This window comes from Scaptodrosophila lebanonensis, unplaced genomic scaffold (assembly GCF_003285725.1).
Source record: "Scaptodrosophila lebanonensis strain 11010-0011.00,11010-0021.00 unplaced genomic scaffold, SlebRS2 tig00000080-arrow-pilon, whole genome shotgun sequence".
In the NCBI taxonomy this organism is placed as follows: Eukaryota; Metazoa; Arthropoda; class Insecta; order Diptera; family Drosophilidae; genus Scaptodrosophila; species Scaptodrosophila lebanonensis.
The window spans coordinates 2,933,448-2,961,289 of NW_022060561.1; the positions used below are offsets into that span (position 1 = coordinate 2,933,448).

Sequence of the window (27,842 nt, forward strand, 5' to 3'; positions counted from 1 at the left end):
ACGTCTACTTATCTTTTCCTAATCTATGATTTAAACTTGTTTCTCTAATCGAGCACTTGCATTCGGGTTTTTAAAATTGCAAACAAAGTAAAAAACATTTTATTTTTAAATACGAGTATATAATTTATAATTTAATAAATGCCCTCCTTAGTACAGATCTTAAATAAAGAATAACGACTTCAAAGAAAAAAAAAACGAGTAAATATATATTGCCTGTAACTGAATTAAAATATTAATAATTATCATAGTTCCTTAAAAAGAGTTCGCTTCTTCATATACTTATTAATTCTTAACCTTTCATTAAAACTTGTTTCTTACAAGGGAAAAATTGCTTAAAACTTGACTTAGACCCTTTAAGTGGAAAAACCTTTGTAAATTATTGTTACAGAAAAAAAAACAGATTTTTTCTCTAGCAAGTTTTGGAAATTGCAAAGGAAGTATTATTTTAGTTTTATTTATTTAAATAATCAATAAATTGTGCTGTCGATAACAAATTTACATTATTACAGTAAAAATATAGAATAATATTATAGTTTTGACTTAGAAAATGAAAAGGCCTCTAAAATAAATATATAATAGTGTTTATTTATGCCACCGACGCATTGGGGCAATTTTATTTGCCATTTGGCCAGCTATGCCCCGATTTACAACCATATAGACCTTATAGATTATATATTAAACTATTTTTTTAAAATATGTGTATAATGCCTATAACTGCATAAGGATATTAATGATTGCCATAATTTGTTCTGTAACTTCTCAAACACCTAATTATGGAAAAATTATATTTAATGAAATTATTGTGCATTTATTACAATTAAAGCGACATCTCAATCATCCCATTTAACATATTCTCGGACGCCCAAGCGACAGATACTTGCTTCTAACATAAGCTGCCATAGTGTTAGCTAAGGCTGCCATAGTGTTAGCTTCGGATATGAACCGGCACACGGAAACATTGGAGGGAACAGACAAGAGAGGCAACCACCGCACACAGCTTTACTGACAAGTACGGACTGGGTATGCAGCTAGTCTCCTTCCGGCTCCTGACGCTCCACCATGCACTCACAAGGAGTCTAGGTACACAATTGTGTATTCGAGCAAGCATAGACCATGTATTCTGAACATCAAGGGAACCAAAACACTAACAAAACTACATACATAGCCTGAAAAGGATATATAAGCAGGAAATTCAATGGTGTCTGCAGATGCGAGTCGAGCTGAGAAAGAGAAGAAGTGCGGAGAGTATATTCGCTGTTATACTTCAGAACTAAGCAAGCTCATTCCTTTCTAGAAATGCTTAAATATTATGAAACTATCAAACTTTTTAAAGAAAGCACCACAATAGGCCTCACCACCGATTCAGCGATCGTTCCCAAACAGACATAACCAAATACTATATTGTTTCCCAATTACTAAATACCTTAAATTTCCTGCCTATTATTAAATTTTTTTTGGTCTTACAGCAATACGTTACATATTGAAATGTGAAGAAGAACTTGTGAAGAAAAACATTAACAACAACAGTCCAAAGGATAGCTAATAAATATTTTAGAATGATAGAAAGATTTAAAAGCAAATCTAGATTAATCCACGGAGAGCATTAAGTAGGCATTGCCTGAGGAGTAGTCTTCAAGCACTGCCGAGCTGTGTTGGAATAATTTCTTGGTGGAACGCCCTATTTCTTTTCATTATTTGATTCAAAAAGTACCCCTAGATCTGCGAATGAGGAACCTACAAGTGTTCGAATGGCGCATAGTCAATGAAAGGTCACTAATTTAAATTTAAATAATAAGCCATGCATCGCGACTGCATGCAGTTTAGATCATCCTGCAGACGCCTATTAGTTAAAGGATTAAAAAAGGGACTACGCTTTTTGATAAATTAAGATGTACATCATAAGTATATAAGAGGGGCAGGGTCCTTAATACATAAAGTAAAAGATAAATTAGTAAAGAAGATGAAATGCTAGTACACAAAGTAAATAAGATGACTACCTTGAGGAGCACCAGCTATTCGTTACAAATACGATGAAATCCAAAACAAAAAAGCGCAGGAAAAGAAAATCACAAATTCATAATTGCATTTCGGCCCTAGCGTATAAGGAGCGGGGGAAGGGTTGCTCGAAAAGTTATAACTCTTTTGGCATTGCTATGTCATTTTAATTGGAATTGCTTGCATAAGCAATTGAAATCGATAGCCAACTATCTGCAGTAGTTATGCTAACAAGCATTGCTCGCCAACAACAACAACAACAACAACCAGTTTGCAGTTTGTAGTTTACAGTTTGGACAGCAATCGAACGAAAATACTCGCAGAAAAGTTCCCCAAATCCCAAAATCCCCCCAAAAAAAAAAGAAAACCCACAAGCCGTGCCGCACATTATTGAGCGCAGTGCTCGACAATTTATCAAAGTTCATTGCAATTGTTCAATTGTTGCAGTTGGTATAGTAATTGTTATTGTTATTGTTGGATTAGCAGCATAACTTTTGCTCATCCTTTTTTGTTGTTGTTGCTGTTGTTATTGTTGTTGATCCATTTAGTTTGGTTCGTTGCGCGTCCTTGGCGCACATAAGCGGCCTTCATGCCATCCAGAATGACGAGGTCGACGCCATTCATTAAAATTTAGCCAGTCCCTGTGTTCGTCAGTTTGTTTGTTCTCTATGGGTTGGAGGGATGGCGGGGCAGGGCAGGGCAGGGCTGGGAAGGAGTATAGAGTATTGAGTTTTCAGTACGAGTTGTCAGCAAACAAACAAATGCCATAAAAGCCAGTCAAAGTGCAAAACTTTTGCCCGCCGCTTGTGATTTATGATGTGTGGCCCCCATACACCCACACGAACGCACAACTTCCCGAACTTCCTGTGCCGCCGACACATCCGTCAACCGCAACTTGCTCAACACACACACACAAATGAAAAGTCGATGTGTGGCATATTTGATTTATACTCATATTATATGCTTTATTAGACACCAGAAACAAGAGTTGTGTGCGACTGTCCCTAAGCATTTGTGGTCCATGGTTAGGTAACTGTTTTGACTTGATGGGCGGCTACAGCATCATAGCCTTATCATTCATTCAATATTATAATTACAAATAATTTATGATGCCGTTACATTTCAGGCGTTCTTATTGGTCGACTGTGCATTAAATAAATTATATAAACGCCTATTAATGTGTTTGAACGTGAAAAACTTTCTTCCCATGCTGGCTTTCTATAAATATTTCACGCATCTACTATACTCGTATGCGTATTATATGTGTTTATCTGCTTCATGCAGATGAGCAAATTGTGCCTTGAATCACGACTCACGCAACTGGAAAATCATTTGTTTATAACAAGCTTTTTCTTTAACTAAAGAAAGTCGTTTTTTAAAGAGTGAGTAAATATATTACAAGAATATTTTCATACCATTTGTTATTCGCTTGCCAAGCACGGATTTATTTTAATTATTCTTTTATTTTGTTATTATTTTATTTTGTTATTATTTTATTTATTTGTAAACTCTGTCCTAGCGTTTCAATTTGGCTGTGAGTTGGAGTATTAGTCAAAAGGCAAATATTATTCCTCCAAATATTATTTGATATTATTATAAAACTAAATAAAATAGATAATAAAAAAATATTAAAAGGAAATACATCATTCTATTTATAAAATATACAATTGATTCAAAGAAATAATAAATAAATATTAACATAACATTTTATAATTTAAATTGTTATTTATATTCAATTTATTTAGTTTTCTTAAAAAACATTATGAATTTACTAGTGAGATAAAGAAATATCTTTAATATCTTTATCTAAAATATTAGTGTTAAGAAAACACTACTTACATAATTAAACGAAATGGGGAAATATAAAAAGTTAAATAACAATTATGTGACAGTGTTAGGCGGAAAAAATTATACAAAAACCCATAAAGCCTTTTCTTATTTATATGTATTTTAAAGTTGTGGGCTCTCTTTCCTAATGTTATTACTAGTATATATATACATACAAGTATATGTATTAATATTGTACTCTTTAGCTTACTTTATCATTTAGTTATTCTCTTGCGAGTGTGCTGGAATTTTAATTTCGAAATCCCTTTAACTGCTGATTATTTTTAAGTAATGAGTTAACTTGTTCTACAATCGAACGGGGTTCTTTTCTGAACAGGGGACTGTATACCTTACCCAAACTACATTATATTAGTAGTTCTCCTTGATGAAGTTAATGAGATTTTGTCGTACAAATAATTCACTTCTTTTCGAATAATGGTTCTATGCATGAAAATTAGAGTCCGAAGTTTAATTCATGAGTTAAGAGTCAGTTTAAGAATTTGATTAGCGTGTAATTAACAAAAAATATATCTTTGGACAGCACAGTTGCCGAAAATTTCATTTCCATACAGGAAGACAGCTATTTTTCCATATATTTTTTAATGCACACCAACACTTTGTAATAATACTTAGCTCCCTTAGAGCACTCTACAGTAGCTACTAGCAGGGCATTGCTTGGTAGTCATCCTTTTTTAAGAACCTGGGCATCCCAGCAGATGACAAAAGCAGCAAATGCACGCACCCAGTAGCAATTCTTTTAAAACACAGCAGGATGTAGATGGAATAATAAATCCCTCTACAAACGAATCTCCAATAGCCGACCATACCATTTCTGAATATTCATGAATTTAATAAAATTTAAATTTAAATGAAATATTTCTGTTTTGGAAATTGTAAAAACCGCTTAATATAGATTGTATTGAGTTATGAAAATCTCTGCTAAACATGTCTCCCATACCCGGCAACACCTTTCCTTAATATTCCTTTATTTATTAAAATTTAAACTGTCTTTTAGACTTTTTTAGAAATTGTAAAATCTGTATAGAGTGTTGAAATTCTGCGCTAATCACATTTTGAAGCACCTTCTACAAGTTTTTGCAGTTAATATCCACAATTTTGTAAAGATACTTAAATCTCTACTCGTTATAGTTTTTAATTTAGCTGCTCACAACTTTTGCAATTAGGATCATATTACGCCTCATCTCTAGCCGGGACATACACCTACAAAGTCACATACAAACTTGTATGATTGTATGGATGTGTGTGCTATCAATAGGCAGGAGCCAGTAGCGCATTGTTGTGCGTAGAAATTTGTAAGCTATGCGGCGATAGCGACAGCGATGGCGATGGCGTCGGCAAAAGCAAACCGGGCATAATCAAAATACAATTGTGCGTAGCGTGCGTGTGTATATGTATGTGTGTGTGTGTGTGTGAGTATGTGTGAGTATGTGAGAGTGTTTGTAAATGTTGTAAGGCATGCACGCGCGTTTGCAAACTTCTCCATGTTGTTGTCGTTGTTGCTGCTGCTTTTTTTGTGTGTTTCTTCTGCTTTTTTGTGGCCTGCTACCTGTGCTTGAGCAACGCAGGCGCCCTAAAGAGGGACGCTCAGCGAGCGCTTCAAAGTATGCTATAAACTGGAAAGCAGCGAGTGAGTGGGTGAGACTAAACACACACACACACACACACACACTACATATAGTAGGTGGCTGGGAATTTATTTAGAAATTATGCCAAATGCAAACAAATAATTATGATAAATTAAAAAGCGCTATCTGACATGTAGAAATGATGTTTTAAAATAATATTTGTACTCACATTTTATTGTATACATATACAAATATATAATGTAATATTAGTGTACGAGCATATATGGCCAATTGTTTGTGTGAGGGTGTGTGTGTGTGTGCTGGAAAGCTATAACCAGCTCGTTGCTCACTCGGCTCTTGCCTCGTGTCCTGCTCAATTCTGTTGGCTGTCTTGTGCCTTGGCAGCTTTTGCTTTCAACTTGGCCCAAAACGTTTTCGTACGCTGCGTTGACAACATCCTTGCAGGACCAACACGCGGACGGTGCGTCGTCAAAGTTTTTGCTGTCTTGCATGACTTTTCTATAACACTGTGTGCATGTGTTTGACTCTGTGTCGTTGTATATTGTTGTGTGTGTGTATGTGTGTGGCTGTGCCTGTGTCTGTGTGCAAAACTTTTGAAACGTGCGCGCGTATTTGTGTGTGTATTTCAATTAAAAACGTCAAAGCTTAAAAGAAATGCGAATTAAATAAAATATAAATTGAAAAGGCAACACAAACAGCCAAGTATGAATAAAGCCGATGTCCGGGCAGTGACAAAAAGCAGAGCCATCACATCAAATGAATGAAAAGCCAATTTTTATATAATCAAGCAATAAAGCAGAGCAGAAGAGCGGGCGTTCAAACGCTTTTTTCGGTGTCTGTGTGCGATGTGTATGCCTGTGTGTTTGTGTGTGTGTCTGTGTGTGTTTTTGTGAGGTGCCTCGAGTGAGTGCAAAAATGTTAATACCATTTGCGTGTGTATGTATATACGTGTATGTGTGTTTGTGTGTGGTGTGTATGTTCGTGTTCTGCTGCTTCAGGCTTTTTCATAAAGAGGTCAAAATGTTGCTTTGAGTTATATTTTTGTTCATTTGTACAAGTTTCTCCTTTGGCCCAAACAAAAATTTAAAGACTCAACGAGATTGTGGCTAGTTTTTCAAGTGGCACGCCCTTTCCATCACAAACTACTATTGTGGGTGTGTTCCCCAAATGCGAATACAAACAAATTGAAGACCACAACTACTGCGGAACAGTGCGGAACGCAACAACAAAAGATACATAAATTCATATTTAAATCTGAATAAATTCAAGAACTGGACACCTCATTTAATATGTATGTGCATGCACTTAAAACATACATACAAGCATACATAGTACCTTCTCATATGAACGTGTATGTGTCTGCCATGGGAAGAATTCATGCAAAGATTTCAAGTGTTTTATTTTTCTGTAGCATGCTTTTAGGTGCTAAACTAAGCGTCACATGAGAAGCAAAAAGCCAGAAAGCGAAAAGCGAACAGCAAAGTGAATTATGTGTTATTATGTAAAGGCTAGATATGGTAAGCTAAATGGTACATACACGCATATGAATGCCACACTCGTCATGCCCCAAAACATGATTCATAGAACAAGCGATTCATTTAAAAAGCCTGGCCTATAAAAAGCTTACATACTAGATACAAGGTACTCTAATTGCGTTCATAGAAATATAAAACTACTACATATATCTATAAACATATAGATATACTTTTCATTATAGAACACAATTAGTTATGGACAGACATGAAATTATTTATTGTGTTAAAGTAGACGTAAAGTAAAGATTATGTTCCAGACAAGTTTTTATATCAGAATAGTATGATTTCGCATTTATTTATTTAAATTTGCTTTATGTTCAAACCACATTTTTTAAATTGTATAAATTTAACAAAAATTTATACGAAATACAAAAAAAAAATTTTATAAACCAATTTAGAAACGAAATATGAATAGAATTTAATTAAAAAAAACCAAATAAAAAAGTGTATTTTAAAACAAATTTAGAAAAGAAATTATTAAAAATAATATACTAATTTAAAATACAAATATTCATAAGCTAAATAAATAAATGCAAAAAACATTTTAAATCCATAAATAAATAAAAAAAATCCATACAAATCACATAAATTAATAACATTTTATTAAAAGCTAAAAAAGTAATGACAAAATGGTCCAATAATTAAAAAAATAATTCATAAGCTAAAATAAAAATATATATGAATAAATAAAAGGTAAACAAAATAAAATACATTGATTACAAATTATAAAACGAAAATGACAAATATTTATAAGCAAATAAATAACAATGAATAAAATAAATAACAACAAATTTACTATTTTTTAATCGAAACAAAATTAAAGCTTTATAAAAATAAAGCACATAAACTTATGTTTTTTCTTTAGTTTACTTTTTACATTTTACAACAGACTAATAGTAAATATTACTGAATTGGGAAACATCTTCTTAATCGTTGGCAGAGCAAAAGAATTTTGAACAGTTCTAAAAATTATTTGTTATAAACAATTCTAACCATTTTTGCAAGAGAATCATTAATAAAACACTAAGTACTTATATCATATCCATAATATTACAGTTTTTTTTTCTGTTGTTAAAATCTGTATTTCTCTCGCTAGAATATGTTTCGTTACTCATAAAACATAACCTTTAACAATTCATTCAGCGGCAAAAATATTGCTTGCATCCAACCAACTTACAACACTACATATTACTATGAAATAAATAAGAGTTAATATTCCCATAAATGTAGTTTATTGCCCAAAATATGTAATTCTAATTGGTAGTTGCGAGCGTTGAAAACATTTTATGGCTACTTTTATTACACTATTGTTAGGGCGGTTTAACAGGGTGGTTATTTATTACAAGGAGCAACGAGCAATAGTATACTAATTATATTGGCCAACAACTTTCTGAAATTATTTTAAAGACTATATTGTTCAAAAAGATGATTGAGCTATAAAAATTGAATAAGAAGTCCATGGGTGAACAAAAGTATGCCACACATATAATAAATTATACAATTAATGAAAAGTAACGATATGGAAATTATATCGAATAACCAGAAGATAACTAAACGATAAAAGATAATGAGTTAATATTTGATTTGAATTAATATTTCCTTCAAATAACTTATGTTTCACACTAATTTACTTTAATTTTCGCATATAACAGACCTTGCGAACTAACTTTTCTATGAATTTGCAGCTGATTAAGAATGAAAAGTAGTAGTATATACCGATGAAGAGGGTATAATGACAAATTCCCACAATTGATATATATATACTTGTACATATATATATATATATATATATATATATATATATATATATATATATATATATGTACGTATATATATGTATGTATATATTTACTTTTTGTTTTATGCAAAATAATTAAGCAATTCATATATTTCGATTTACTTGCTACTTTACGCCAGATAATTAAGCAATTTAATATTCTATTATTTGAATACGTTAAAATACAAAAATGTATAGAAATCCAGGTTACGCAACATACATACTCTATAGCTATATATTTATATTGTAAAAAAAAAGAAAAACATCATTAATAACAACGCCACATAGTCAAATTCCTCGCTAAACTTTCCCCAAAGCTATAAATACCGTAGAGCAGAGAAAAAGAAGAGGAAAAAGGTAGCATCACACACTAATACAATCACACACATATAGACACATAGACAAACATGCAAACATAGTCGCGTAAAATTAGTAGCAGCTACTCAAAGCCTAGCGACGGCAGCATAACAATGAACATAACCGCACATAGAGCCCACAGTCAGACCCCATAGACAGCCAGCTAGCCACAAGGAGCTACATAAAAAACGGCATAGAATGGAGAAAAAGTGTAACGCATTTTGGCACGCAGACCGCAGAATGGGAGAGTGAGGAAGACGAAGACGAAGGCGACGGCGAAGAAGCAGCACCAGCAGCTGCAGAAGTAGAGGGTGTGAGTGAGGTGATGACGTTGAGGATAGGAGGATAGAAGGACAGGCGGACAACACGCGTTTTTCTTTTCTTTAACATTACTTATTTGTGTTGTTGCTGTTGTTGTTCGTGTTGTTGTTTTTTTGTTACCTACTAAGCTAAATGAAAGTAAAACGCACACGCAAACAAACGCGCACATAGTAAAGCAAAACGAAAGCAGGCAATAACAACGCATATCATACGGGACAGAGAGTGTGTGAGAGAGAGAGAGAGCAAGCACAACGATAAGAAGGCAGAGATAAGTGATGAACAAGCGTGAGAGTACACTAAAAAAAACGTCCTTACAACACACCTACAGACAACTAACTAGCCCTACTTTTGAACTTTATTTATATTGTTATTTAAAGTTTCAACTGAAACTTTGTAAACTATTTTTAAAAGCAATTTCAATGTCAGTTTTATGCTTAAATTTTTTTTAAATCTTATGATCACTATTTTTTTTTGATTTTTTTCAAAATATCAAGTATAATTTTTTGAAATTTAAATTATTTTCTGATATAATAAGTTTAATTATTATTATTTATTTTTGAAGCCGAGTTTTAGTTTATTTTTAAAATGAATCACTTAACAAGCATTAAATTGTTATTATTATTATATTATTATCATATTTTTGAATCATGACACCATTTTTATTATGTATTTTTTCATCATCATAACATTGAAACTTTTTCCAATAATACGATAAATAACTAAAAAGCATAGAAAATAATCACTACTCTTATTTAACTGAAAACCACTTGAAAATTAAACAAAAAATGCTTAAATACAATATTCTATTAATCTACAAGTATTAGTTTATGGTTTGAAGGATGAAATTAAAAACTTTTTAGATAATGTTTCTAAATGCAGTATACGATTTCGACTTAAAAACTAGAAAAATATACGAATAATGTGTTATCTCTCGGATTTCTAAACTTAAGAGAAGCAAATCAAAATCAAAATTATAAAGTAACACTTCAATTATTTCCTAATAATACAACATTTTACCAAATTGAGGTGCTTTTTAGTCAATAATCTAAAACATTTTTTCTGAGTGTGTGAGTTCTAAGAAAAACTTTAATTTCTAAATTTAAGCAAAATATTTCTAAATTATAAGGTTCAAAAGATTTTCTGAGTGAATGAGCTTAAATAAAAACAAAAAAATGCCTTAATTCCTGATTGAAAGACAAATATTACTTAATAACAGACAACTGTTTCAAAATGTAAGAAAAGTGCATACATATATTTTAATAATGGAAAATGTACAGTTTTTTTTTTTTAATTGTATGCCGATTTTCTCAAAACTAGGAAAATCAGTTTTCCTGAGTCTGTATGAGTGGTTGAGGCAGTGCAGGCTTGAGTGAACATAATTGAGCAAAGAGAGCGCTTGCATTGAGAGCGGCATTTGGTTGGCAGAGATGGAGAGAGAGAGAGAGCGAGTGCGTGAGTGAATGTGTGAGTAAAGTGGAATGCTGCATGAAATAGTTAGGGCTAGATTGAAGCTTATTTGAAGCTGTGTTGTATGTGTGTACAAGTATGTCCATGTCTATCGATATGTTAAATCTTACATTTCTGCTATTTTACAGTTTCGCCGTTAGACGAAAGGCCCAACAACTTAATCAAATTATATGCGAAAATGTAAACAAAAGCGACGCAGGCGCAACAACAACAACAGCAACGAACAAGCTGCGCTGCTGCTGCTCTCTCTGCCATAAAAGCAAGCAGCAGGCCGCAACTTCCAATACTCAGAAAAGTTCATTCCAGCGCCATGTTGTGAGTGCCATAAAAAGGAAAAAAAAAAACGACGGCAAGGCACAAGGAAGGCAGAAGGAGCACGAAATTAAATCGAAATTCTTTGGCTTTCACATTACAGCGACGGCAGCTGTAGCGAGTGGTTCGGCCTAAAATTGGTCGTACTGCTTGTTAACGTCCTGTCGTGTCCCGGCTTGCAGCCCCCCAAAAGCAAAAGAAAGCAAAAAAAAAATACACAACAAAAATACAACTCTCAGGGAAATTTTCCACAACGCTGCGCTGTGCGGTGGCACAAAATTTTCCTTGCATACTTTACACAAATGGCCACAGCAGCTATAACTACAACAGCAACAACAACAACAACCAGCACAGCAGCAACAAAAACAACAGCAAGCAGATCCAAACCGTGACTAATTTCGGGTGTACGGATAATAGCAACAACAACAACAACAAAAGCATTGCGTGCAATGCATTTGCATTTGGCGACGGCGCCAAAATTGGCCGCCTAAGTGTGTGTGTTTGTGTGTGTGCTGCAAAAGTTATTAAATATTATAATTGTTATTTATATTATAATTAAAATTAATTAAAAAAATAGTGTGAAGCATAGATATATTATACATATATATATATATTTATATACCGAGTGTGATATAGCAAAAAAAAAGTTTATTAAATAAAAAAGTAAACGCCTATTAAAGCGAGCGCGTCAGTCTTCAACTTTAGCAAAAAAGTAAAATTTCATTATAAAGAAAAAACTTAAAGCTAAAGCACTATACACACACTACACTACCAGGCAAAAGTTTCAACTTTATTGCATAATTCAACAGCCACGTTATTTTAATTAAGAATATTTCAACAACAACGTACAACGACTTCAAACGGTTTTGAGCGAAAGCAGAAAGTAAAAGTGACAGAAGCAGAAGCAGATGTAAAACCAGAGAAAATAGAAGAAACAGCCACAAGAACAACAGCAACCACAATATATAAATATTTCGGGTCCAATGTTGCAGCAACAAACATGCAGCAAGCAGGCGCAGCAACAAAAACCACAGCATCAACAAGAAAAACAGCAACAGCAACAACTACAGCAATCACAGCAGCTACTCGTACAACAACAATTGAACAACAAAGCTAAAGATCAGCGCCTTAGATTGGGCAGCCATGTTGCCTTAGCAGCCGACTTAGACAGAAGCAGCAGCCGCACTAGCAACATTAATTGCAAGCCTGGCAACATGTTGCCAGCCGAAGATAACAAGAACAACAGTCAAATAACAGCAACAACAACAGCAGCAGCAACCATCACAAGCGAGGCACAACGCTTGCCTACGATAGATTTCAATAGTCGACGTCGACGCGGTCGACTACGATTTCCCACAGCGTGTTGCCAATTAGTGCCAGCAACAACACATTTTTATGTTGCTACTACTACACAAAAACAAGAAGAACAAGAACAACAACAAAAACAACAACCACAACCAGAACACCATGCAACGCTTTTGTTATCGCTAATGTGCGCGTACATTGTCGAATGTGTAAATATTTTAAAACGCTTAGTATTATTAACGTTAAATGCAACAAATAACAACAACAACAAGCAACAATCAGCAGATGCTGCAACAACAGCAACTGCTGCCGACGCTGCTGCACTCGATCGTCGACGCCGACGACGGCGATGGCAATGCAGCGGCTCGTCCTTTGCCTGTGCGCTTGTGTTGTGCCTCAGTTTGTTGCTGCCCAGCCACACGCTGGCCGCCAAGCCCAAATCGGCCACGCAGCTGCAGCACAAGCAGCAGCAGCAACAACAACAACAGCAGCAAGAACAACAGCAATCGGGTAGCTTTAACAACGATGTAACGGTTAACATGGGACGCGGTGGTGTGCCGCCCACTTATCAGGTTATATCATCGCAAACATCGAACGAGGAAGCCGAACTACTGTATCCCTTTCAATCCGAGGAGCAAATGCTGGACGAGGAGGAGGAACTCAATTTGAATGCGGGGCATGGCTCTGATGAGGATAATATGGCCAATCAGCGTTCCAATGGTAAGTCAAAATACTCGCATGTATGTATAAACTGTAACTCACACAAGTACGCAAATCAACATAATTGCATTTCTATTCAAATCAGACTACCATATCTCTCTGATTTGTTCGCTCACAGTCTTGCAAGCGCAAGTGCAAATTGAATTCAAGTGTGCGTTATACGCTGCGTATGCGCAATTTAATTAATATTTGCATATAAAGTATGCTTGATACATATACCATATAACTATATAGCATGTACGTTGACACTTTGAATTGCACATAATGAGAATTTGAAAAGTTTTTTAAAAAACAAATTAGTGCTGGCGTACGCTGCGTATACGTAATCTCCTTCATGAGGCAAATTATTATTCTATGGGCATACAAATTATATATACAACTAAAAATCTTTCAACTATTTTTAGCATTTCTTTCTAAGTAACTGAAAAACTACACTGCGTATACGTAATTATAATAATTTCATAATTCATAACATCAAGCAAATTATTGCGCATACGCCATGGTGCGCATGAAGTGTTGCAGAAAATTTGTGAGATTAGCATTTAATTCATTCATTCACAAATGTGTTATATTTTTTTATATATTTCATATTTATTGTAAATATTATAGAAATATTATAGAAATTTAATTCGCATGGCTTTAAAAAGACGCCGCAAAAACCTCAATTATTATTCATTACAAATTTTCAAATCTATTTATATGAGAATCTGTGGCCATTCAATGGTGTCTATGTATTTATTTTTATTTTAAGGAAGGAAGTTAACTGCCTGGATGGGTGATTAAATTTATTTTCGGTTTTGCTGGGCTGAATTGAATTGCTTTGATTTCAAAAATAAAGCACAACGTCGAATAGTTGATCGGCCTTTGTGTGCCAGCTTTACGCTAAGGGTTTTAGTTAACTTTTTTACAGTCGCTTACTGATTGGGAAATGAGTAAAGGCTGGCTTTGAGCTTCAAAGCAGCCATATGAACGGCATATTCCACTGAAGACGGATTGGTTTCGGCCCATTTAACCACGACAAATGGCTTAATTGCATGAACTCTATCCAAAAATAGGTAAATTACAGCTTTTCAATTCGAGGACGAAAGCTCTAGTTATATTTACAAGAGTGTTTGCGTGAATGTTTAAAAATGTAAAGCTTAGAAATGTTATGGTATTAAGTCTAAATTTATTCTAATCAGTAAGCGCTGAGAGCCTTTACTTAATTCTAAATATAAAATATAATCCCTAACGTTTTAAGCTTTGTAACATTTCCATTTATGGCATTTAGGCTAGGTTATTGTGATTGGCGGGACATGGGAGAATAGAGAGCTGGACACCCGACAGGTCTCCCCCAAACCTGAATGTTATATTTCTTATCTTTTATTTTTGTTGAAACAATAGCATCATTTGCGTAGGTAGATTATTTTAAGATTCATTATTCGTGAACAAAGTTCGACATAAAATAATAATATATAATAGAATTTAATCATTTCACGCTTTGATTGTGGACAACTCTTAATTATTAGTTACTTAGTTACAGCTCTGTGCTGGCAAACAAACACCTTTCATTTACAGTTAACGCTTACAAATTATATCGTATGGAAGTTAAAATATTCCACCTACTGCTGTGGTTGTGTTCTGCCAGCCCATCTCTTCCTCCCCCGTGGAATTAGAAGTGATTTTCAACAACTTTTTTTAAACATACCTACATACCCGTACATTTATCTCTATCTAATTACGACGTATGTTAGTTTTTGTTTGTTGTTGGCAGTGGATTTGAAAGAGAAATAAAGTTAAGCACGGCATACTTTTGTGGTTAACTTTATGGTAAAGGACAAAAGCAAAAATACATATTTCCACAAGAATCTCATTTTTGTTGTGGTTCTTAAAGCAATTTTCAAATAACTTTTTAAATGAATTTAGTTTAACATAACTCAAAAAATCTGCCAGAATCTCTCAAAGGATATTGCGGCGGGATGTAGTGCTCTTCACTCTAACAAGCTGTAGTAGTTTCGGTCCAATTATAAATTGCAATTCCACCGACAGTACCCTCCGGCAACACATGCTTTGATGCATAAAGCGTTGCGAAATTGTGCTTTTAGTTGTTTCCCCGAAAAGTTGTGAGTGCCACTAATCCCACAGAAGTCGCAGTCATAATACTATTTAAATCGTTGTTCGGTTTGCCTTTCAAAACTCATTTCGCATTCAAATTAAAAATGAAAACACAACCACATAATTGACCAGAGATACGCAGAAAAAATTGTGTTTTTATGAAAATTTCCGCGCAGAGGCAGCAACAAAATTCATGGAAAAATATGCATTTTTCCCACGCACTCGATATTTACTCTGAAGTTCTGCAGTTGTATGGCTGCCTTTATTGCCTATTGTGTGCTTTCAATAAGTGAGAGTGCTGTGAACAACAACATTTTTATTGACAATGGTTCCTTAATTTATTGAAAACATTGGTTAAGCCGGCAATTTCATTTCAATTCGATATTTCAATTTCCAAATGCTGTCAAGCTTTAAAAATAAAATGAGAAGAGCGAGCGAAAGAATTTTGGATTTAATTGACAATAAAATAAAATTTATCAAGAGAAGGAGTGAATTACAGATTATTTGAGCGATATCTATCTTAATAGCTTTTGCTTCAAAATTGTAATTACTTACATCATTTAATGTTAATATTATTGAGAGGAGGAATGGGAGAAAAAACGTGACAAGAATGTAACAAAAATAATAATAATGATAGTAATTCGGATAAATGGACAGCTAAAGTATTTATATTATATTCATGTAGACGTTACAGTTGATGAAGAGTTGGTACTTTTTCAAAGAAAGTTTTAGGCAAAACATCCCAATGTCATAAATATTGTGATGAAGCCGAAAACCTTATGGAGGGTTTTGCTTTATAAGAAGATATTCAAAATTTATTTCAGATGGCAGAGAAAAGCGACAGGACTGCATTAATTGCGTTGAGGACTAAAACAATTCAGATTTTCAACTGTATGTGAGAAATTTGTTTGCAAAGAACTTGAAACAAATTATCAGAAGGATATTCGAATTATCCTAAATAGCTTATGATTCATAGTCTCTGAAGTATATTAAAAATACCTATATATTCCGCAGCAAACGATTCTTTGCTTTCTCGGCATCATTTCAATTATAGAAATAAACTCAATAAGGTATATAAAAACCTAGGATACTTTTTGACTAATTTCAATTGATAGCAGCGCACAAATATCTTGCTTAATATTGATTTAAAATAATATTTCATATCGATTATTGAATTCTTTTTGCCAAAATAAGTTTCAAAGTGCAAATAATTGCAATTTGCAAAGAAATGAATAAGGCTTTTATATCGCTATCAATGCCATGAACTTCATTGTTTAAGAAGCTAATGAATTGATAAGAGAGAAATATAATGCCCTATTAGTTTTATAAATATAAGTAAACATTTTACTGAGAAGTTAGTTAGTCGTTCCACCCACATCGGTATTATGTCAGATGGCAATTGATGGAGAAATGTTGAAACATGTTATGTTAACACGTATACGATAAAGAAAAACGCTATGCATGAGCCGTGGACGTTAAGGCAATAAAATGACTTGTGCAATTTGTAAAAATAATTATATATAAATCATTATAATGCCCATAGCATATACGTAATATTTGCTGCCCCCGCACACACATATACACACAAACACGCAGGCAGTGCGTATGTGTAATTTATGTGAGAGCAAATATTAAAGCGCCCCAAACGCACATGTCCAAGTCCATGTGTCGAGCAACCTTTTCTATGGCTGGTTTTGTGTTTCCTTTTGGGCCAACAATTAAAACAACTTTGACCGTGTCGTGCCTTGCCTTTCTGTGCCTTGCCTTGCCTTGCCTTGCCGTGCCGTGCCGTGCATTGTGTGTTTACTTAGGCGACAACCCTAGAGCCATTTCTCATTTTAATGACTCAACTCAGCTGTCTGCAAGCTGCGACCTGCAACACTGGTCCAAGTGGCTGGCGAACAAACAAAAAAGAAGCAAAACAAAGGCGACAGCAGAACAACAGTAACAGTAAAAAAAAAATAAAAAATATGGAGCCGCGAGACATAAAGAACATATACTCGTACGTACAATATATAAAAATTTGTGCTGTGTGCTTTTAGGGGCACGCTCACACAAATGCAGTTGAACTGCAGCCGCAACAGCAGTGAGCCCAACTGCCCCACTAACGGTAGTTACAGCTGTAAATCAACCTTTAAAATTAACGCAGATTGCTGGAACAAGCGCCGCGCGTTGCCAAACGCCATGAGCAATTAACATGAAACGACCAAAAAGACACGGCCACGAGCTGAAAAAGCGTCGTGAGCAGCGAACATAACTCAGCTGCTGCCGCACACACTCACACACACACACACATGAACAGCACAGACAATACACATATACATCCATACGTACACACATTTATCTATGCAGCTGTGTTTGTATTGTATTTTTATATATAAATATAAATGTGCACTGGTCTTCAACGACCCTTGTTCGAAAAACTTTATATATATATATATATTTCTTTTTGTATTTGTGTGTTGGTGCCACACATTTTTGTGTGTATGTATGTATGTGTGCGTGTGTGTGGGCTTTTGCTTTTCTATTTTACCATCGACCCAAATTGCGCTCACTGTAGGCCAGCAACAAAAACAACCTCTCACACATACACAGCAATAGAGCAGAACCTGCTACGAGCATACTATAAATGGGCAGGCTATAAACTTACACACACACACACTTACCAGCATATCTACAGCAACTCTTGTGAGAATAGAAACGCAGAATATTTTGGTTGATATAAAATGACAAGATATCCAATAAAGTATTCTGCTGGCATTCCCATTATTTCCCAATACTGAGCAATGCCTTGTGGTTTGGTTCTGCTGGTGGATATAATTGGAAAAATATTTTTCTGGGCTTCTGGAAGTTCCTTATTAATTAACTAACCTATTTAAACTTAAAAGTTAAGCAACACTCAAATAAATGTCTAACAAAAGTACAACAATGTCTGTTAAAGTCTCCGACACGTTCGGATAATGGTATATCCCCGATTCACAGCCAAATGTGATCAGAGATATCCAAGAAGATGGTTGTTAGAAATATCATTATAATCCCAACAGAAGAACAGCCAAGTTGGCAGTATATCCAGAGAATGTAAAAGAATTCTTAGTTTACCTATCACAAAGAGAAATGTTGGGATCATTAAGGCATGTATATAAATATTTAAATATAAATACTTCATTTCCTAAGCCACTTGTACTCTCAGCAATGGATTACGCGTACTTTCTTCTACAATTTAAATTAATTTATTCCAGTAAAATAAACATTTTATTTATACATTTAATAAAATTTTTATAACTTATGAATATGTTAGAACAGGACTTATTTTTTCAATACAAGAAAATTTAAATGCTTACTTCGAAACATAGTGAGAGGCTTAACTAAATTGTGCTCCTGCTGTCTATATACGAGTATACTGAGCACTGGACTCTTAACTAATCCCAATGGTACATTCTTCTATCATGAAGTTGGCCAAAGAGATATTTTCAAAGAAAATAATTATAAAATAATAATCATAATTTTAATTATCATAATTATATTATTTTTACATGTATTACAAAAAATTCATTACATACATTGATTTTAAATAAATTAATACCATCAATATTAATTTTGTTTAAATAGCTTAGAAGGATTAATAGTGGATTGTAAATCCATAAAGACTTCCATTGCTTCTATTTATATATTCACATTATTTTCATAACGTTTACTCTAGTTCTTTATTGTCAATCATTTTTTCTTTTTATCATCCATATATCTCAATGAAAATCTTTATTCAAATATTTTTAAAATTTTGAATAATTGCTAATTCTTCAGTAGTTTTGAAAACAACAACTGTTGTAATTTAAAGATTGACCAAACTGGCAACTTTCAGAATTTTTTAAACTATTTTAATTTTTGTTTCAAATGAAATTAAATACAATTTTTTTGCAGCAAATCTGAAAACTAAGAAAAGAAAACGAGCTCTTTTGCTGATCGAAATGAAACATATTTTTTCTTTTCTGTAGATTTAAACTCCAATATACGTTTGCTACGATTTATATTTATATTTTATTCTTTAAATTAATTTATAAATTTCCTTTACTATGTACATATGTGCCCAAAATATTTCAATTTATATTTGCAACTTCAAATCTAAGAAAGCATAAAAAATGATCATAATTTCTAATACCTCTACAGATAAGTTCGCAAAACTTGATAGCCCTATACTATAATTTTTTACTTGCTCTTTCATGCAGTTTTTATTAAAACATGCTTAAATATCTATCAAAGGCAGCCAAGGCGAAAAGTGAACCCTAAAAATATGCTGGCTTTTATTATAGCTTTTTTTTACCGGAAACATTTATACTGATAATGGTCAAAGTGTTTTGTTTTCGAAAAGTTATCGACAAAGTTGTTTGAAAAGTCATTGAAAAACTTCAATCAAATATTATGACGCTTTGAAAAACAATTAATAAACTGGTCTCTCTCTATTTTACTTAACAATATTGTAGCTACGCATACACATCGATGTTGTCTGTGTGTGTGGGTGTGTGTGTGTGTGTGTGTGTGTGTGTGTGTGGGGCACACGCAAACGTGGCTGTTAACGACGTTGCTCGGCTGACTGACTGCCTTACTGCCTGACCGTGCTTCGGATGGCGTTTTTGTGGGTGTACATAGACCCTGAAAAGTATTTTAGCAAAGACCTCGACCTAAACGCGCACCAGGCGGTTGCCGTTAGGCGGTCGAACCACTGGATATTTGTATGTATGTATGTATGTATGTGTGTATAAACAGATGGATTGTGGTAAGGGAGGAGGGGGAGTGGGGGTGTGGATTGCTGTTGACTGGTGGGTGAATGTTTGGCGTGCGTATGGCAAATATTTAAAACGCAAAACTTTTCGGCGTCTTGAAATGAAAGGGAAATCCAAAAAACAAAACACACACACAAACACAAATGATTGAATGCAAAAAATGTAGAAAAATTGGAAGAAGTAAGTCAAGAAAGAAATGTAAAAAGGAGGACAAGCAGCACACGAAGAAAGGCTTTTACGAGCACGCACGTCCCAAGTTGCACGTTGCCTGTTAAATGCCTCAAAAGGTGGGCAGCAAATTTAAATCGATAAATCAGAAATGCCAACAACAACAATGCCCAGCAAGGACGTGTGACTTGCATGCTCAAAAGCTCGCAAACACAAATACAAACACAAACAGCGCAAATGTCATGAGTGTATCTCTGTATCTGTGTGTGTGTGTGTCTATGGGTGTGTGTGTGTGTGTGTGTTCCATGTGGGTGCACGCTCTGGGCAGGGAAGTCGTTTATGGGGCGCTGCCGCTGTTGCTGCCACTGCCACTGCCACAGCTACGCCATTGTGGCCAAATGACAACATTTGGCTGCCTTTTAATTATTGACATTTTTTCTTTCCTCCTCCCACGCTTTCACTGTGTCTCTCTGTGTGTGTGTGTTTGTGTGTGTGGCACGATTTGGACTTTAATTGCTGTGCTTAGTATGCTGGCCACTTGATGTATGTAATTTGGCTTTAATTTTAATTTAGTTTGCTTGCCACACTCACACACACTCACACACACGCCCATTGTGTCTGGCTGTGTGTGAAGTAAACATGGCACTTAATTGGGCGAATTTTTAATTATAAGTCAATTCTCCAGCTCCCCATCTCTCCAGCTCCCTGTCTCTCTGTGTTTTGGCCAACACTGACTCAGTACTCAGCACCCTCTAAGCCTTGGCTACAGCTGGCTGACTCACAGACCTCATGTTTGTGGCTTGAAAATCACGCTGCTGACTCACTCCTTGTGGGGGGCAGAGGGATGTTAACCATTATTTTAATTTATCGCGAGAGACAAGTTAATGTGCTAAATACAATATTAAATGCAATTTACTAATCAATTATTTACATGCTACAATTTTATTTGCATTTAAATCGTAAATATTTCATACACACATGTACATCTATGTATATTGTTGTTTGTGTTAATTATTACATTACGCAATTATTGGCCTATTTATCAATCAAAACAAAAAATGCCATAAAATAGAGCAGCATTTTTTCTGCACATTTATATGCAAATTATTGTTGATTAAATGAATAAAAAAGTTTAGTTATAATTAACATGTTAAGCGATTGTAATTGTAAAATGAATCGAATTTATTAAATTCAGTTTAGAATTTGACCTAATAATGGAGTTTTTAAGTGCAACACTTTAGTTAGCTCATAAATTAATATAATTTACAAACAGAATGTAATTAAGACTAACTAGAATTTAAGCAGCACTTAACAGATATACAAAATGATATTCAATTCATTGCTTTTGTGGCGAAAGCGGAGCTGAAAAACTATCAACAGCACGCTGCTAGTTTTAATTTATTTATTTGTCTATAGTTTAATTTGCAAAAAAACATAAAATTTATGCAAAAGAATTTAAGATATAACATAGTATAACTTAAAATAAAATTCAAAATGTGAAATAATTAAAAGAGTGAGATACGATTAGAGGTTGTTAGAATCAAGTTGCAAGTATATTGGAGAAGAAAAAGCCTTAATGGAGCATTCGAAGAATATGTGATTAGATAAAAGATTATAATTGGTGCACAACACAATATAAAATAGTTAAATCTACAAATTGGCAATCGAAGGGCACGAAATGTACGAGTAAATCTCAATGGAAATGCCAAGTCTGAAAGACTAAGAAGAAAAGGGGAACACTGGCAGGAAGTTTGGGAAGAAGGGTAACTTTCTGAACAAATGTTACGGCTATGTGGTGAAGGTAGATATATTAATTCAATTATTTCCATCTGCCCCGCCATATTATGATTTTAAATTTGCGCCAATCATGCTACTTTATCAATCATATTTCAGATTCGAAAGGGTAAAATAAAGTTAATTTATCTGAAACTTTTAAAGCGCAACACGTGATGCCACACATTTTGTCACTGAACTTGATGAAATGGCTATGTTTGTCTAAGTCTTGACAATGTCAACAAAGTCCGAGTGATAAAACGCATTAAAATGTGGGCATTAAAATGATATGCTAATTCAACACTTCAGTCGCGGTTGTTATGATAGAATGTAGTGTGCCTAATCAAATTATGACGTGTTAAGCTGAACTAGTTTAACTTTTCATTTGATGGCTTAAACCAGTTTTGCGGCTTATTGACCGTCAAAAGTGGGCCTATATGTCTGCCAATACGCTGAACGTTGCGTGCCTAAATGTCGGAAATAAGTTTTCCCAACGATGACTCAAACGATTTCAGTTCAGTATTCGTGGGGTCTGGTCTCTAGTATTTCTAATGTAAAATGGGAAAATCCCAATTACCCAACGAGGCAAAAGTCAACTTAATCGGAGTATGTTAGTAGGCTTAACTTTTTATTATGGGCCTTGAACACAATAGAAAACTAACAATTTTACTGAGCATGGAACAAGTCGGAAACTAGATCGGGCATTTGTTGCTGATTTTCTTTTCAGTCCACAACGGTATGTAACTAAAAGTTTAAATAAAACTGCTTTGCAAGTTGAGCCACAGATGATATTTATGGCAGTTCTATTACTTAAAGCGCTTTCCAACACATGTAATTAGCTTTCTTTGGACATTTCTTAGCACTTTTACGTAATGTACGATAGAAACTTATTAATTAAAAACATTAATCAACACTCTCATGTTGTACCAGATACAACTTAGAATTTGGTCAGCATAATGGAAATTACCTAATTATAATTAATAAGTACTTAAACACTTTTTCAACGACTCTTATGCGAATATTTGAAATATACGTGCCTAGCCTTTAAAGGCGTCGTTTGCAATAAAATGAATAGTAACTTTCGATTATAAACAAAACTCAACTTCACACATATTTGATTTAGATTCTATTAACAGAACATTATAAATAATGTTAATGATGCATTGTAATTTAGAAGCGAGTTGAAACATATATTTTCAGTTGCAGTTTCAAAGGTTTCCTATTTATTTTGCAACCCTAAATGAATCGTCAATATTATGTTTTAAGATATACTTTATGTTCATTTAGTAGAAATTATATTGTGTGTGTGACATAAGTTTATTATTATTTCAAAATTTTTGCTTAATTTCCACATTTATTTATTTTCATTTCAGATCTATTTTTAAAGGCTTTTTTTTTTAATTTTTCAAGACTAAATGAATCATCAATATTATTTTCATTCAAATTTTAACAAAAAAATTTGCTGATAAGTTTGTACGATTCTTTTATCAGTTTAGGTTATAAGACCTTATCTACCTAGTTAGTTATAAGGTGGGTTTTTACAATTTATGAAATGAACGGAAAGCTTTAAATATGCAACAAAGTCGGGGGAAAATTATTTTAAAAACCCATGAGTAGTTTATTTAAACGTCAATATTATGTTTGAAGAAATATATATTCATTTAAATTATATTGTGATAGCGGTTTATAAATATTTTAAAATATTTGCTTAGTTTGCACTTTAAAAACGATTATCGATTGTGGAAGAAAAAGTCATCATTTCCGAGTTCCTGAGGATAGTTCTTTAAAGCCTACGATTCGAAATTGTAGCCCAGAGCCGATTTCTTAACACAAGCTCCTGCTTTATCGTATTTAATTGAGTTGCACAACAGAGCCAATTATAATTTAGAATTATTTTAAAATGTTTGTTTAATTTGCACTTTTAAAACACAGCCTAACATAATTATGGATTGGGAAATAAAAAGTCATCATTTTCGAGTTGCTGAGGATAGTTCTTTAAAGCCTAAATTGGGAAATTGTAGCCCAGAGCCGGTTTCTTAACACAAGCTCCTGCTTTGGGGGCATTATCGTGTTTAATTGTGTTGCACAACAGCACCAGCATATATAAGTACAACTGTTTATAGCCCGAATACAAATGCTGTGATTACACAGAGAACCCAAAGGAACAGTTTCGATTAATTAAATGGCTTGTATAACTTCACCTCGGGGCTGGTTGGCAGACAATGTACGAGTACTCGTACGTACGATGATAAAATGGCCCACTTTGTATTCTCGGAATGGCAGCCAGTTAGTATTGTAATAACTTTAAATAATGTTTGGCAAAAAATGCAAGAGGAAGAGAACGAGAGAGGGAGAGGGAGAAAGGGCAAGCGCAACCGCGATAAGTAACATTCATGAAACGACACAGCTATGACAGTTTTATGCGTCAAGTCAAGCACTCATAAAGTTTATGCGACAATGTTTGAAAGCGTTGAGAACCCAATGCGGCATAACAGCGCCGTGCTGCATTGATTCAACAGCCACTTGACAACACTGGCAGGACAGCAGGGCACAAGGGCCAGAGCCAAAGCCATGACAGAGCAGAGTGGGTCAGAGGCCACTTATTTTGCATGTGCATTGCACACTTTCGTGTTTTTGTTAAATTTTCCTGCTGTTATCGGGCCATTGCGGGTGTCCTTTGGCTTTCTGGTTGCTAGTGCTGTTGTTGTTGTTGTTGTAGTTGCCTTTTACCGTGCGCCCAATTCCGGCAATGGTACCACTAATCGATTCGCCAGCTACCTTGAAAGTTGCCGCCGTGCCAAGCGGCGGCTTGTCTCTCGCTCTGATAAATTAGCGACTGCTTCAAGGCGTGAAAGTATGCGCCCACTATTTGTCACACATACACACACTTCAAAGCATACACTCACCCACACACTCACACACACACACACACAGACTTATGCGCGTTAAGCACGCCTGGTTTCCGCCATAATGAACTTCCGGCCGTTTGCGCACGTCGCGTAATTTTGTGCGTTTGTTCAGTTCTGGCCACGGCCCAGCTGGCTGGCCGTGATTTATGCACATTGATGACGTCGCGAAATAAAATCAGCGTTCTGTGCGAAAAACTTTTTCCATACTCTCGCCAAAGTCTTACAAGTTTGTCGTGACGCGCGCAAACTTTTCGGGTTATTAAATACGCATGAGGTCTGTTGCGAGTTTCGGAATTTTAAGAACTTTAATTTATTGATTTCAAGTGACTATAGAAACCGTCTTTTAATTATTGATATACATATTTACATACCTTATTTACTCACATACATACACGTATATACATAGTTCAATATACTTTTTATCTTCTTATGTAATCAGAGAGTTCGCCCTATTCCTTAGTTTGGGAGCTTGGGAAAACATTTGAATATTTTAAGTCCGAGCTAACTTTTGCTTTTTTCAGATAACTATTAATTCTAATCTTTTCTTTTAATCCACATCAACAACTTAATTTTGAAGCTCCATGTTATTTTATAGAAATTCATGTAATTCTTTGCCATATGCCACTACTCAATGATCTCTTTAGGATCTGAAGTAAAGCAACAATTAAAGAATAAAAAAATAAAATTGCTTAGCAAATTACTGAAACATATTTTTGTAACTTCAGCTAAATGAGTGTAATTTGATTTTAAATAAGCTATAAGCTTTACATTTTTGCAATCATAGCTTCGATAAAAAAGAACATTTGATAAAACAATGTTGCTTGTATTTATTTAAACATCCAATTATTTAAAATAAATAAAAGTACCAGCAGAAGCAGTATTTTTGAAAAACATTTGCTCACTATTTAACAAACTGTGCAACACTCTTAAAATTTGATTCATTTGGAGAAATATAACGGCACATTTACCATAAAGCAGCAGTCTTGATCCATTTCTTAAAAATATTCTTAAATTCATTTAAAAGAAGCGCCTATTAAGTGTGTTGGACAATGCTTTAATTTACGGAACACAAATATCATGATTCATTGTTTTCAAACACAAATAGTGTTTTCCAACACTATTACAAATGAGTCACAAAATTGTATAGCACTGTAACATTTGAAAGCACTCCACCTAAGAGAATTCAGGTAACCCACGCAGTTTAATTTGTTTATAAAGCATTTTAATTGCGAATGATTCATATCCAACAATGTCTGTCAGTGCGTTTTTCTGATGTTGTATCTCAGCAAAGTGCATTGCATAAGTCTCTTCTAAATTGGGCAACAATTCGCGGCCCACACACTTCACGACTGCTCGTCCAAAATTGTTGTTGACGAGTTGCTTTTGTGAAGAGCGCTCTCATATAACTTTATAATTCATTTTATAATTACAGCACAAGGGTATGCCATATTCGGCATATTGCAGAATAATTCACCTTTAGCTCTTGATTTTCGCTAGCTTTGCATTTTATTTGAGGCAACGTTTAATTACAATTTAAATTGGGTGCTGTGTGGTCCGATTCCAGGCGCTGGCATAGCGCTCCGCCTCAAAGAAGTTGCCCAGCGTTTGTGGCAGATATTTCCTCTCCGCCTCCTTGCCGCTAATGGGTGGTGGGGTGTAGTAGTATTTGGGACTGGGGCTCTGGCTGTTGTTGGTTTGTGTGATGCGTCGCGTTATCGCTTCCGTTGTCGAATCTCCGGTTGGGGACGTGGGCGCGGTCACCTGTGTATGCCACTCGTAGATGGGACTCTGTTGGCCCTCTTGCAGTTGCGGGGGCGCTAACTGGATGCTGGCCGTGCTGATGAAAACTTCTTGGGTGTGTGTGGCTATGCTGGCTGCCATTTTCCCCAACAACAACAAGAACAACAACAACAAAGTAGTAGAAGAAACTTTTGCGAAAATTCGTTGTCTGAGCGCGTCGAGTCTCAGTTCGCAACTGATTGTGTGACTACGGCTTTGTTGATGTCGTCGGTTTATGTTTTTTTCTCTTCAATGTTTTTTTGTTATTTCTCAGTAAACAACTCGCAACGTGCTGTGACGCATACGTTGGCAGCACGTCTGTGAGTTTGGTTTGGTTTGGTTTTGTGTGTGGGTTGTATGTGTGCTCTAGACGCGTTTTTTTTCTTCTTTTTTTGTTTTTTTTTTTTGTTTTTGCTGGCCTCTCTGCGATTGCAGGCGCGTAGTCAAATCGCTGTGGCATTTCGTTTAATGACAATTTGCAATCGAAACAGGTTTCGGGCAGCACCCGAGAGGCTCAGTCAGCCAAGTCGAAGTCGAAAACGACGACGACGACGCGCCCTCAATGCCTGCCGCAATAACCAGAGCGCCAACTACTCAGCCAGTCAGTCAGTCATTAAAGTTATTGCACTGCCCTATAAAAAAACAGGCACAGTGCATTTTTCCATGCAGTTCGTCACTATTCAGAGAGCACCTGAGAGGCTCAGTTAGCCAGAGCGCCAACGACTCAGCCAGTCAGTCAGTCATTAAAGTTATTGCACTGCCCTATAAAAAAACAGGCACAGTGCATTTTTCCATGCAGTTCGTCACTATGCTGAATGCTGTACAATAATAAAAATAACTCTTGCTAATTAATCATGTGTTTTAACGCCAAAGCGGTAACCGGTCGTTCTTACAATTTATTTCTATATTTATATTGTGGTTACCATTTTTTTTGTTCTCTCAGCAGTGACTCAAGCACTCAAGCGCATTGAACCCACAATTGATCAGCAATTTATTTTTAAATTACTATAGCTGGATTAGTGTGATCATTAATTTGATTTGAAATCATTTTAATATATTTTAGGAGTAAGAAGAGCAGAGTTTAATTTATTTGTATTTATTCTGTGCTTAAAAGAATA

General features: G+C 34.8%; 2 protein-coding genes across 2 annotated transcripts in view; one reads left to right on the top strand and one right to left on the bottom strand.

The window, feature by feature from the left end:
• The first annotated feature begins 11,286 nt into the window (after nucleotides 1-11,286).
• The window catches only part of LOC115626059 (sodium/potassium/calcium exchanger Nckx30C), a 50,004-nt gene continuing 33,448 nt past the window's right edge, over nucleotides 11,287-27,842 (top strand). The window contains exons 1-3 of the mRNA XM_030521311.1: nucleotides 11,287-11,586; nucleotides 12,660-12,712; nucleotides 12,789-13,223. Of these exons, the coding sequence (XP_030377171.1) occupies nucleotides 11,501-11,586; nucleotides 12,660-12,712; nucleotides 12,789-13,223 (574 nt within the window). The 5' untranslated portion in view covers nucleotides 11,287-11,500. The remainder of the gene's footprint in view (nucleotides 11,587-12,659; nucleotides 12,713-12,788; nucleotides 13,224-27,842) is intronic.
• Nucleotides 26,429-26,907, bottom strand: LOC115625649. The gene has a single exon (XM_030520777.1). It carries the CDS (start codon nucleotides 26,824-26,826, stop codon nucleotides 26,479-26,481), a length of 348 nt encoding a protein of 115 aa, XP_030376637.1. The 5' UTR covers nucleotides 26,827-26,907; the 3' UTR covers nucleotides 26,429-26,478.